Raw genomic sequence first — 14258 nt, 5'->3', positions numbered from 1 at the left:
GCAAAGTAGAGCTTGTTTATCCAATAGGAAGTGTCAGGGGAGGATCCCAGAGACTCCCTGACAGAGGTCTAGGCTAATTATTTCTGTATTAATTATTAATGTCTGTAACTGGTCCTTGGCCTCCTGTCATTTTGCATAAGTGGCCTTAGGGCAAAGCGAGTCAAGCATCCCTGCTGTACATGATTATGAAGTGGAACACATCAGCTTTTATATCAGTCCATCCTTCCTTCCATTTCCTACTGTTTATTTGGTGTTGGATCGCTGTGCAGCAAGTATTCCAAATGTCAATCTCCCCTGCAACCTTTTCTAGTTCATCCTGGGGGATCCTGAAACGTTTCCAAGTCAGGTGAGATGTGTAATCTCTCCAGCGTGTTCTTGGTCTACCCCAGTGTCTTCTACCAGTTGTACATGCCTGGAAAACCTCCAAAGGAAGGCACCCAAAAGGACATCCTGATCAGATGCCCAAACCACCCCGACTGGCTCCTTTTGACGAAGAGGGCTAGCAGGTCTCCTCGAAGTTCCCTCAGGACGTCTGAGCTCCTAACCCTATCCTAAATGAAAAGCCAAGCTACCCTACTGAGGAAACACTTTTCAGCTGCTCGCAGTCTCATTCTTACAGTCACTACCCAAAGCTCATGACAAGGGCAGGGTATCGTTTAAAAACTTGTGATACCAGGACCCTTAAAGTGATAAAGATACCAACAGACTACTTCATTCAGTATCCATTATGTGAATGGAAGCATACAGTTGCGAGAAAGGCCACCAATCATTTTATGGCATCTGAGCTGAACTGCCTACTCCATCAAATGCACCACACTTGACTTCACCACATTACAGACTGTATGGATTGTAGCTGCTGGTGTAGTGGCCAGTCACACGTTGCATTAAATCGAGAACACTTGCAGTGATTGGCTGCAACAAAACCATACAAACAGTCTTTTTCTAGATCTTCGTACAAAAAGGATCATCTACAGGTGTGGTTTGACTGGAGAAGTTTTGACACTAAATATATCTGATACCCTGCCCTACACATGACCACTTAGCTTAAAACCTATTTAAAACACTTCCACGCGGATAAGTAGCACACCTGGGCAGGGTATGCATTAGTGTTTTAAATGATAATGTTTGCTTGGCATGCGACTGGATAAATGAGTCTTGGATTATCCTGCAAGAGTTGTGTGAGAGTTTCTAATGTTTTAATACAGTTTTGCTGTTGTAAATGCGATCTGCCATGACTACATTTTTTGGATTCTTCATTCACCACAGAGGCATGCAAATTTACAAATTCAACTAAAAACGGGGCGAGTACAAAAATGATAATTTGAGGGGTGAGGTATTCTTTAAAAACCATAGATGAGCAAACTTCTGAGTCCCCTCTAGTAATCCTGGGAGGGGAAAGTGCTAAACCACTGTTGCTCCTTCTGAATCTGAGGTCTGACATTCAGTCAATACCTCCCTTCCAGCACCCCGTCATAAGGTTTCCCAGGGAGCACACCCTCTGGGTACCCTCTTGTAAGAAGGGGGACTGTCCAGCAATGTCCAGAGCCTTCAGCATCTCAGGGCGAATCTCCTCCATGCCTCCCGTGCCTCTCACCCAGGGCAACACCAGAAAAGCAGAAGCTCCAGCCCTTTCCAGACCAAGTATTCGCTAAGAGACAAGGCCAACTTTGAGTTGGCAGAGCTCTGGTTCCTTGCCTGCCAGAGGGGTGATGTTCCACATAGCTCACCACCAGGGCAACGCTCTTGCTATTCGTAACCAGCTCGCTCAGATCGGGACACCACAGGACACCCCTTGGGTGCCATTCCATCGGACAAGTCGGCCAGCTTGCTCGTCTTCGTGGTTGTTCAGAGTGCATGTGTATTTACATGGATGGTTCGTGGTGGCATGTCAAACGTTTCCTCAGTCTCTTTTGTCTTCAGAATGTCTTGCCTCCCGCGTCTCCCTTGTGACGTGCCCATTCAGCTCAAAGGCCTCCCTAGCTCTCTCTCCAGGTGTGGCTAATAGTGACTAATGAGCCAATACCACCAATCCCCAAGTGTGACGTCAGTGCTGACCCTGCCTCCTACCACCGGCCTAAACTACACCCACATCTACAAGGCATTCATTAATCTACCAATAACGCTAGCATAACAGGGATCTATTGGCAGAAATGGAATTTAATTTCTATGTTTTCATTTGTGTATAACCACCTGAAAGAATCATTGTGTTTGTGTTACCATAGAATGAGCAGGTCCTCTTCCTTGGAGTTTGCCATGTTACACCACCATGTTTCTACAGCAGCCCATAATGGGCAAACCAAACATGGGCTCTAGAGAGGGCCTTTCACATTTGTATGTCACCTAAAGGCCACCGTGGGTTCTCTACTTGCTTGGAAAGGGAGGGGTAAGTGGTATTCAGTTGGTTCTAATCTGCAACCTCACCACTAGATGCCACTAAATGCTACATACTGCACCTTTAAAGGTGCTGTATATGTCTCTAGAGAAAGATAAGGCCTGTTTCCACTGCAGGAACTTCGGGGTAATTTTACGGGGCTGGAGCCGTTGGTGCGTGTTTCCACCGCAGGACCCACCCCCAAAGGACAGAGTTCTGGAACTTTTACAGGGGCTAAACAAGTCCCTGCCTCGGGGTAGGTACTCAGAACGGCCCCGAAAGACTCCTGGCTGGGGCTTGGGGATTACTTGGTGCTGATTGGATATACTCAAGGAGGGATGTGACGACAACAGAAAGCAACAAAATAGCTGGCATTTTTAAAACTCAGCAGACGAGGATTAGCTCGTTCATATAGCTTCCGCTGCCATGTAAAAAAAAAAAACTCACTAAATGGCCCGTGAAAAAAATATTTTTTCCAGTGGATTTCTTAGTTACAACATGATTGAGCTAGCAAAGCAGTTTTGTGTTGATATGTGTGGTATTTATTCAGTTATGGGAAGTCACGATGTCTAGAAAGCATCAGCTGACAGGGACAGCTAACAGCAGCAGCAAAGCTAACATCAGGACGTCATCTGTTAAAAGCCTCCCGTTGTCGGATACGACATGAAACTACTCCAGTTAGCTCAATCATGTTGTAACCAAGACATCCGCTGGAAAAAATATTTTTTTCACGGGCCATTTAGTGAGTTATTACAGACACCGCTATCGGCTAACGGCGTCCCTACGTTGCCCCGGCCAAAATGGTCACACAACGATTACGTCACATCCAGAGGCAGCCCGTAACTTTACAGGAACCTTCCTCATACTCCGCTGTCTCAGTGGAGACCCGGCGGTTGAGAGGGCCGAGCGAGAGGACGTTCCTGTAGTAGTTCCTGCCCCCCAAATAGTACCAGGAACTTCAGTGGAAACGGGCCTATAGTGTAGTGTTGAGTCTTAGCCCCAGGTTGTCAATTACCTATGCTTTGGGTTGGTAATTGGACTGAACCAGCAACCCAATTATCTTTCCCCACCAGCACCTGTGAGGGTAAATCCTAGAGTTGGTGTTGATGCAAAAGAGGCAAAACTCTGAAAATAAAAGCAGAAAAAGAAATTAAATAAATAATGATGATGTAAATAAGGGGGTATAGCAAGTTGTCAAATAAATTTAAATATTTTGGAGGGGAAAAATCAGATTTTTTTTTATCTTTTATATTATTATCATTTTACTTTTTACCTGAAAGCTATAATTAATGAAAAGCTTATATTTAAATTCTGATTTCTCAGATTTATGAATACTTTTAAGACATCAAGTTTATTTTATTTTATTATTTTATTTTATTTTATTTTACTTTTTTTTTCTTATTGTTTTACTTTTTTTTTTTTTTTAATTTATAGCCTACTTGATTGCTATTGGGGGTCCTTTAGACCCCTGGAGGTCCCCGGACCTCATGTTGGGAAACACACACACACAAACACACACACACTCACACACTCACACGTTGTTGACGCTGCTCCATTCATTCCAGTCTCATCTGACTGAGAGGCAGACGGAGCTCTAGCGGTCAAACTCGCCACCAACTCTGCATCATCCGTCCTCAAAGTGATACACTGGGGCAGTTGCTGCTCCGGCTTCGTTTTTTTTCTCTGGTTTGGTTTTTTTTTTTTTTTTTTGCAACGTGTGTGTGTGTGTGTGTGTGCGTGTGTTGTAGTTGTGAGCATGCAAGGCAACGGTCGTCACCGAAACAAGGAATCAAGGAGAACATGGACAAATCGGCAACTTGTATTTTACAAATGCACTTTATATTTATTCATCTTTAGTCTGGAACTGAAGAGGAGCGTTACGGGTGAGAAAAACATCAACTTTCGCTGAATTTCATTGATGTAAAAGTGGAAAAACCGGGCCGACGTTTAACCTACTGTGCATGCTTTTGTTTTAGTGACGACTTCCAGTTATAAAATGCATCAGAAATCAGACAATGAAAGATCATTTCTGTGTATTCGGGATTCGGTGCCTCGGTATGCCACGAACCAAAAGTCCGAGCAGTGAGTGGAACCAGATGTGGAGAAAAACGGGGGGGAGGAGGGAAGGGGCTGCTGGCTTACTGTCTCTATTGTGATTTCTATTTATGTGTGAAGTTTATTTAAAGCTGCAAAGCAACGCACTTTTTTCGTTTTGATTGGTCTATTTTAGTACCGGATGGGTTTTTATTTAGGCTGCATTGTAAAACTGACGTGGGGTGACGCTTCATTTGGCACCCTGCGGGCAGATGTGACCTTTACATCCTGTTACAGGCTGCAATTAACACATTCAGTCCGGTCCTGAGCAGCTATTAGACCATTAGGCTGCATGTTATGGGATGCTGTGTAGAGTAAACCCACCTCAACAATCATTTCCAGGAAGATTAGATTGGATATTTATGGAATTTATTCTTGTGTTCACCAAGAATGATTCTTTACAATGTTTGTGCCAACCTGATTATACTGTCAGTGACTTCTCTATTGTACAGTGAGTGAATGAAATGATGGGGTTAAGCTGGGCATTAACCACACATTTTCTCATATTTTCCATTTTTATTGAATCAGTTTGATTACAAAAAAAGAGATATAAAGCTGCATGATATGCCAAAAAAAAGAGAAAAAAATCATGGTGATTATTTTGACAGATGTTGCAAATGCAATGTGAGTCACGATTTTAGCGAGAATGCCAATTTATGCCTTTCATTTTCACCAGTTTTCTGGGGTCTGTGCCAAACAAGCATGTTCCCTGCCTCATTTATAATGGTATGTTTTGACACATTTTACCTTTATCAAAAAGATGCTCCTGCAATTTGGATATTGCACTTGGCCATATTGCGACTTTGATAATGTCATGATTGTGCAGCCCTAAAAAGAGAGTTTAAAGTAACCACATCTATCCTGGTATCATAAGACCAGACTCAGGACATTATACTGCTCCTTAATACATTAATTTACCTCTTTTAGTTTGATCCTGACGTTAGATTAAGATACTGAGATTATGTGGGTTTACACTCCCACTCTTATCCCAGAGGATACACTGCTAGATACACATCCTAAATAATCTGGAGCTCTTTTTTTGACGAGGCTTAGTTTCTTAATTTTAAAATGACTTGCACCCATCTGTCATCAAATTCCCCTGTTGCCAAAGTTGAGAATCCCTTTTCAATCACTTTTGGACCAAACAGATGAGCTGCAGACGGATCTAAAGGGGGAAAATAATCATTGTTGATTTGTTTTATGAAATGTTGTTTCTCTGGATTTGTTATGTGAATTGTTTTTGCAGCTCCCAGCCACCAGAGTTTAACAGTGGAAAACACTTTGATCAGGAACAGCTCAGCAAGTTGTCATGACCTTTCATGCACTGTCATGACACGTAAGAGTTTTATGCTGTCCTGTGCCATGTGTTGGCACAGGACAACAATATAAGTAGTAGTCAGTGGAGGGAAGAAAAAGTGTGACAGTGATGGCACAAGATGATTTATAGGAAATATTCTTCCCCTGATTCATGACTGGCAGAACTGCAACACAACAGAGTTTGTTTGGATGAAAGTTCAGACTAGCACGGTGTTGGATTGCAAAACAAGTTTGCCATTCATTATGTGCGGAGACAGCTCCAGCTCTGTGGTGGTCTCTGATGCAAAGCCTCTGAACAAAAGTTGTTCACACAAAATATCCATCAAAATGAATTTGATCTCTGCTCTCCTTTAAAGGGGAAGTATGTAGGATTTAGTGGCATCTAGTGGTGAGGACTGCAGATTGCAACTAGCTGAAATTCATCCCATGTGCCAAGTGTGAACTCAGGAGATTTTTACAGGTAGCCAAAATGCCGCCTACCTACTTTTGTTTATACAGAATGTGACTTTTTCGGGGCAATGGGGAGCGTGAGCAAGTAACAAAATGTGTAGCTCAGCGTGTGACGTAAACAGTGACGTGGGAGGGAAGCCACGGCTGGTCAGTCCTTCGGCGATTCTCTCGTAAGTTGGCCCGTTCTTCACCGTTCCTGTCACAGTTAATGGCTTCTTCATTTGCGAGGGCAAGGAGGGCGCACAATTCCTTGTCTCCCCAGTTGCTCATCTTTACAGTGTCTGTCAGGTTTGCGTTTCCCTCTTGCTACTAGCTGCTTGCTAATTCCTGCTATCAGCTGTTTCCTGTTTATCCACCGCCAGTGGCTCGCACGTGCGGCATCATCAACAGCTCCTCCCACAAGTCTTCAACAGCCCCTCCCATTGCGGAAGGCCGCCTCGGTACGTTTAAACTAAAAGGGTTCCGCCAATATGACTACCCTACAAGGTGGAAAATTGGGCACCTCAGATCAACTCGCCAATCCGGCTCTGTGTGTCTAAACGCTTGCAGCTTGCCGGCAAAACCGCCCAACATTTGCAGAAAACCTGGCAGTGTAAAAGGGGCTAGTGTTAGGTTTGTCCATCCTTGGCTGCTGTAGAAACATGGCAGTGCAACATGGACAAGGACGCATGTTTTTTTTTCCATAGGATGGCAAAGGCAAAACCCGCGCTACTCTGCCTTACTCTGCCTCCGATTGACTTACCCTGACATTGTTACACTAACCCTAACCAATCTCATTCCTCATGCCTAAACCTAACCAATCCAGGCAAAAAAGGCAATGACTACTTGCCAATCAGAAGGAGAGTAGGGTGAGCCATGCCTTCGCTATAGCAGGGAAAAAAAATAGTGACAAGGACGAGGCATCCAGGAAGCAAATGTGCAAATCCTAGGATAGCAGAGTAATGACCCAACTAACGCTGTGATTGGCCAGTACTTGTCATATTTGCTGGTTGGTTTGATTAGGTTTAGGCATGAGGAGTGGAATTGATAAGGGTAAAAATGTCACAGTAAGCTAATCAAAAGCAGAGCAAGGCAGAGTACAGTGGGTCATTCCTTTGCTATCCCAGAATTTGCAAATTCACCTCCAGGAAAGCTGCTCAAAAATTCCCCTGTGGCCCAAAAGGCATTTTCCCCATTGACTACCATTATAAAAGAAGCATCTGTAAAACTGTTGACAGCACATCCCGAACTGCAAACAAGATCAATTAGGATTCTTTCTGCTTTGAATTTTTCATCTATGGAGGTTTTATATTTGTTAAACTTTCCTCGAGCCAAGAAAAGCTATTTAAAAATCTGTGATGTCATCACAATGTAAAGTGTATGAGTTGTGCCAGAACTCAGGCGTAACACTGCCTACATTCAGTGGGCTACATACTGTGGAAGTAGACCTGGGCGCTAGAAACTTTTCAGCATACATGCATTGGAATGAAGAGACACCATGTTGGGGTCCGGTATCTAGTAATCATTATACTTCTTCATAACAAGGAGGACCTGCTCATTATGTAGATATAGCGGGCTTATTCTACAAAAACAATTCTTATTTTCAGGTAATTATAAAATAATGAAAACATACCTCTGCCCATATATCCTACACACTGGACCTACTATTGTATGATTTTACAGTTTAACTAAGACTGTGACAAGTCGTTATCCCCATTATCCCATGCGTAATTGGGAATGATGGAGAAGTTTGACAGTTAGTTTCTAAGTTAGGAACACACTTTCCTCGAGGTTCCAGTTAGCTCTGTGTCTGCGTGTGGCTGCAAGATGCAAACATGCTCCTCTATCTCTCCTGATAGCCCTCTCCCCCCTCTCCCATGCCTCTTGAATGAGGTTTACCTATCCACAGTTTGAGTTGCTTCAGAGGCCAGACCACCATAAAACACCAAAGAAACAAACACAGCAGGCTGGAATTTCCTGCCTATTTGTTGGTTGCCATTTTATCACACTGGCCAGTTAAATGCCTGTTTTTTTAATCTCAGACATCTGTCAAAATAAGACGAGGTTACGGGAAAAGCCTTCAACATCAGTGTAGATCTTTAGATTACAAGTATATAAAATAAGTGATTGGAAAAAACATAGGCCACTTAGTTTTAATTATCTGGCCACAGCAGTGAATCACACTCCACAAAAACAATGTGATATTGAGAAGTTTGTTGAACTCAGAATGTCTCAAGCCAAGACTCGCTGTTGATTCGTCACCCACGTTTGCAAGTATTGTACTCAAACCCAGTCCAACAGATGACCGTATTGAGGAGGTGGAGGTTCTGGGAATATCTTGCCTCTCTTGGCGAGAGTCTTTGGCCGTGTGTTTCAGCTTCTCTCTTCAGCAGGAAACTGTCTTGGCATTGAAAAAAGGGGTGACAGGGCAAAGAAGAGGATGAGATCACAGCAGGAGAGCTGTTGTGGCTTAGCTTTCACAGGGCTCAATGGCTTAAAGTTAATCTGGAATTCTGCACTCTCTCTGATTGCCCGGGAGTTTCCTCACATCAAACATCCAGTTGTGTCCCCTCCAGACTGGAATTAAAACTTCTTTTTGAATTTGCTTCTTGCTGTCTGGAACTTCAGCTTCAGGTTGTCTAGTGGTTCAAAAGCTTTATGCCAGGAACTTCTCATATTGTCACCGTATTAATACCAAGCTTATATTCACACAGTGAAGTGAATTCAACACTCAGTGTAATGCTGATTTCTACTGGGCTGGTTCTGGTGTGAAAATCTTCCCACAGGCAGTGTCGGAGCTGACAGTGGTCTATTTTTAAAAATGGCTTTAATTCTCATTGTGAAAATGACAAAATGGCATGAGACTGATTTATTGGCATGCATGCCTCGCCTCGTTAAAAAGTCAGCATTGTGTAACTCCAGCTATTCAACTATCCGTAAGGTTTTTACTTGCACTGAGAAGTGTAACTGAATCCTGAGCTAAGATTATAGCAGATCAACATTTTATTGTCTGTTGTGGTAGACACCCCACCGTAATTGCAGAGTAGAGATGAATCACAGCAGAGAACTGAGGACGTCTGTCATTGAGGGTTTTGTGTGAACTATCCTGAGGGCTCAAAGCAAAATACTTTTTAGAACTGAAGGGATTAACAGAATGACAGAAATTAATCAAACTATTTTGATAATCGATTTGAATTTAAGTGATTTATTAAGCAAAAATTCACCAGTTCTGTCCTCACAAATGTGAGTATATGAGTTCTTTGGCCTCCGTGATAGTAAACTGAATATGCAATATGTTCTAGATTGTTGAATGGACAAAACAAGCAAAGTGAGTTAGCCAACTACAGCTCTGGTAATTCATGATGGACATTTCTCACTATTTTCTGGTGTTTTATAGTAAGAACAGAGAGCTGGGCAATATATCAATATTTATTGATATATCATGATATGAGACTATATACCGTCTTAGATTTTGGATATTGGAATTTCATCGGTGTTGTCTTTTCCTGGTTTAAAAGGCTGCATTACAGTGAAGGGATGTCATTTTCTGAACTTACCAGACTGTTCTGATGTATTATTTGCCTTTATCCACTTAGTCATTATATCCACATTACTAATCTCATGTGTAAATATTTTGTGAAAGCACCAATAATCATCTATCCATCCATTTTCTAACTGCTTATTCTCTTGAGGGTCTCTGGAGCCTATCCCAGCTGGCATCGGGCGAGAGGCAGGGTACACCTTGGACAGATCGCCAGACTATCACAGGGCTGACACATAGAGACAGACAACCATTCACGCTCACATTCACACCAACAATTTAGAGTCACCAATTAACCTAGTCCCCAACCTGCATGTCTTTGGACTGTGGGAGGAAGATGGAGTACCTGGAGAAAACCCACACTGACACGGGGAGAACATGCAAACTCCGCACAGAAGGGCTCCCCAGAATCGAACCAGGAACCCTCTTGCTGTGAGGCGACAGTGCTAACCACCACACCACCATGCCGCCCCTCACCAATAGTCAACCCCATAATATTGCTGCAATATCAATATCTTGGTATTTGGTCAAAAATAGTTTGATATTTGATTTTCTCCACCCCATTAGCAGATTAAATGTCAAAATATTGCAAAAAAGTTTTATATTTGGGGGAGGTGAGAATTTTTGTTTGTTGATTAAAGGTCATTGCGAATAAGTGCAATGGGAACAGATTCAGTGAATAAACGATGTACAGTCATGATGTTCTGTCAATACATAGGCCACTGCAAGCTCCCCTCGTCATAGCTGGATAGCTTTTTAACACCCTTATGCACACAGAGCTGTTACCAGAACTCTTCCAAAAGCACAGAGCTGTAATATTAGCTGTTCAAAACTCTAACTATTTCCATTGTCCATTGTGCTCTCCGGTAATTATACATCCATTGTTTTCCTTTGTTTGAGGTTTGTCTGACACTCCTTTAATTGTGTCATCTAGTTGTGCTCTCTCCTGCAGTTGCACCTGACTGGAGAGTAAGCGCCGCCCACTGCTTATCTCAGTCAGCTAACTCCCAGTTTTCAGAAGTTTCCAGTAGTGGCACACGTAATCACATTTTCCTTTGCCAATTTTCTGAAAAATCTGAAATTAACACTTTTTTTCCCACTTTACACCAGACAGTGATTTTCCAAAGGTCCTGCCATTTTTTTTTTTACATTTGATCCTGCTCTGGATTATGTTGTGTTAATAAGAGTGAAAAACAGCTTCATGGAAAGAAACTCAGCTGCACGAAGAGCAACTGAGTTGTTTTGTGTCAACTGGACCGGGTGTTTGCTTACAGTTTTCGTATTTCTGTGTCCCTGTCAGGGAACATACTCGCTCTAACTTCAATCTTTCTTGATTAAAACAATGAACTGGCAGTAAAAACGCCACACAGACAGCTGGGTGTTACTGTAAGATGGATGCCGTTATAAAAAGAGCAGGGTGGTGTTTATATCTGATTACACCGTACAGAGCCCTTCATGCTGCACTGTGCCACTGTGCTCCGTTACTGTGTTTGCCACCAACCAAAGGAGCTAACACTGCTTCTGAGAAACTCAACCACAGAGGCTGAGAGCAAGAAGAGGGGCGTGTCAGTCGTCTCCACCAGATTACAGGGGTTTATATAGGGCTCTTGATGAGACTCTATTGTCTCTGTGTCTATAAAAGCAACACAGGAGGTTTGGAGTGTTTTAGCTGAGAGGTAGGAAACGAGGGATAGCCACAGACTGAGCGGTCTGAAGTATCCACATAGGAGAGTTGTGTTTTTCAAGCAAATACCCAGTGATCTTTTCCCACCTTCCCCACTTCCGGGCCTCTCTCGGGAGCCTGCAGAGTAGGAATGCTGAGGGTCTCACTTTTTCTCCGCTGACTCTCAGTTCTGAGAGAAGGGGTTTATGTGTATTTTGGTGGATATTTTTTTTTTTTTTTTTTTTTTAAATCATTTTCGCAGGACCTTAATTTAGAGTCACTCCTTCACTCCTGACTTGTCTCTCTTTCTCCCACCTTCACACAGATTCGCAACCACACACCATTATGCTCACAATCCTGGCTTCTAGGTTACCAATCTCTGAAATCCTTCAAGAAAAAAAATAGAAAAGAAAAAAAGGAATGAAGGAAAACCACATATATTTTTGAGAAAGGGTGTTGGGTTTTGTTTCTGAAATTCCAGTCACTGAGGCTGGCAGCCAGCCACCGCTTTGAATGTGTTGAATTCAACACTTTCCCCCCGTAACTCCCAGTTTTCTGCTAACATTTTATTTATTTTGATATTTTTATGTGGTATAAGTGTATATGAGAATACTGCAAAGCTCTGTAGGTTAACACCTCGCAGGCAGCTATAGCTCCTCAGAGAATCACGCTGAAGTAATGCCAATAAAGGCGTCAGTGTACAGCAGTGAGAAGTCTGCAGACTGAAAACAGCTACCCATTTCACCCCTGAGGATCATTACAGTTTCATCAATATAATCAAATTCAAACCGGTGTAAACACTCAGTTATGTGGGTCAAATGTAACGAGTCACCCTACAGATCCTCATGATAAAGACCTTTTATGTATTTATCCCCCAAAACCACCAGCTGCTGCTCTCTCCTCAGACAAACCCAACAGAAATAGACACCACAAAATGTTGTAAACAAGGTGGGAGGCATTTCCAGGTCAGACTTTGGGAATGGGATGAATTCTTGACACCTGGTGCATGTTGAAATACTTCAGCCGTAACTGCTAACCTCACATTAAAAACATGTGCCACTTATTACAGTTTATTGCATCAGATTTCTGCAATCACTTCCTGCTGAGGGCTCTTTCATATAAGTGTTATTACTATAATAACACTTAGTGTATTACATAGAAACATTAGAGGCCACGACTCAAACTAGTTCTAACCCAGCTCTGCATCCATTAATGGAGATATTGATCTAGCCACTGACCTGTTCTCTTGCCACATTAGCTGCAAACATGGAATCCTGTTTATCGGGATTATCGACTGATGCCATTGTTTCCCTCTCTCTGCACAGCGCCGCTGGACTCTGACGAGTTTGCTTTCTTCCATGAGGGCGCCCAGGGGTGTCTGGGAGTGCGGGATCACTCTCTCGTCTTGTCATCCGCCTGTGAGGAGGCCCACCAGCGCTGGAAGTGGGTGAACCGGGGTCGCCTGTTCAACCTTGGCTCCTCGCTGTGCCTGGGCGTGACCACTGGTAACTTCACCTCCAGATGGGACGGGTCACCCCTGGGCGTCTACACCTGTGACCGTGAGCCACCCAGAATACGCTGGACCTGGAACTGCGGCCAGGTGTTGGACAACCTCAACAACTACCTTCCCTCGCCCTCGTTTTGGAACTCCTCCTCGACCTCTTCTACTTCAAAGCTCAAATGGAGACTGCATGGCGCTGTGCAGGACCTGTGCTCGAAAACATATCAGGGTAAGCTTTGCAGAACGATTCTTCAGATTGGTGGTCGAGTTATACTAAATAACTTCACGTCCAGATTCCCATTAAAAAAATCCAGAGCAACATAGAATATTACATCAACAATACAATAGACAAAAGACCTACTGCCTCTCTTTTTTTAAGACATTTATTTATAATTGACAGACAAAATACAAACAAAACAAACCAAGGACATACAAAATGGACACATTAAGAAAAAAAATCCCATTATCTCCAACCCCTTCAAGTCCAGCCTACACATCCAAACCCTACCCTCATCCTCTTTCCTTAATCAAAGTACTCCTCAAGCAGTATTGGTCTCAATCACCACCATAATCCCTCTCTTCTCTTTGCTCTTCATCCCACAGCACAAACAACTCTCGGATTTATAGAACAGAGCCAACAAAAGAAAGACATCAGTTTTTAGTTCATGTCAGAACAATCGAGTTAGAGGTTTAAGAGAGAGAAAAAAAACATACATACACTCATATACATGTGTATCATATTGACCTTAAATAGTTTTCCATTGGCGCCCACGTTCCAACATAGCTACTTTTTCCAAGTTTATAGTTTCTATTGCCTCAGTGGTCCATTCTTTCTGAGTTTCTGAGTGCTTTTGAGCAAATCCAATTGTTCATGATTACTTTCTTTACTGGAATCACACTGCAGTGCGGTCAGCATCCATCAGTCAGAGCTGAGGAGTCTCCCACGCTGCTGTCAATCATGTCGATTCCTCTGTGCAATCTGATCAAACTGCCAAACAAGGCAGCGCTGATCAAGTATGAATCAAGATTTCATTACTGCACTGCTTATATCTCGCCTTAGATGTTTTAAGAAACATACTTTATTATGTGTACTCTTTAGCTGTAAAATAAGAAAGTTGGTCTGGCTTAGGTGGACTGTTTCCAACATGGCAGCGGGGTCACAAGCTTTCTCAAAATATGTTTCTGAAAACATTTGAGGCTAGAAATGAACAATATAACTGAATCTTGATTCATATTTGATCAATGCTGCCAAGTTTGACAGTTTGACAGCAGTTCACTAGCTGTGTTTGACATGATTGACAGATGCATTGGAGGCTCCTCAGCTCTGATTGGTTGCTCTTGG

The 14258-nt window shown here is 42.9% G+C and overlaps 1 protein-coding gene across 1 annotated transcript in view; it reads left to right on the top strand.

Annotated features, from left to right (window-relative positions):
- Positions 1 to 3927: 3927 nt before the first annotated feature.
- The window catches only part of mrc2 (mannose receptor, C type 2), a 37313-nt gene continuing 26982 nt past the window's right edge, over positions 3928 to 14258 (top strand). The window contains exons 1-2 of the mRNA XM_049562367.1: positions 3928 to 4254; positions 12741 to 13145. Of these exons, the coding sequence (XP_049418324.1) occupies positions 4128 to 4254; positions 12741 to 13145 (532 nt within the window). The 5' untranslated portion in view covers positions 3928 to 4127. The remainder of the gene's footprint in view (positions 4255 to 12740; positions 13146 to 14258) is intronic.

This window comes from Epinephelus fuscoguttatus, linkage group LG19 (assembly GCF_011397635.1).
Source record: "Epinephelus fuscoguttatus linkage group LG19, E.fuscoguttatus.final_Chr_v1".
NCBI lineage: Eukaryota > Metazoa > Chordata > Actinopteri > Perciformes > Serranidae > Epinephelus > Epinephelus fuscoguttatus.
The sequence above is the reverse complement of the archived record's forward strand: the minus strand, read 5'-3'. Positions and strand labels throughout refer to the sequence as shown.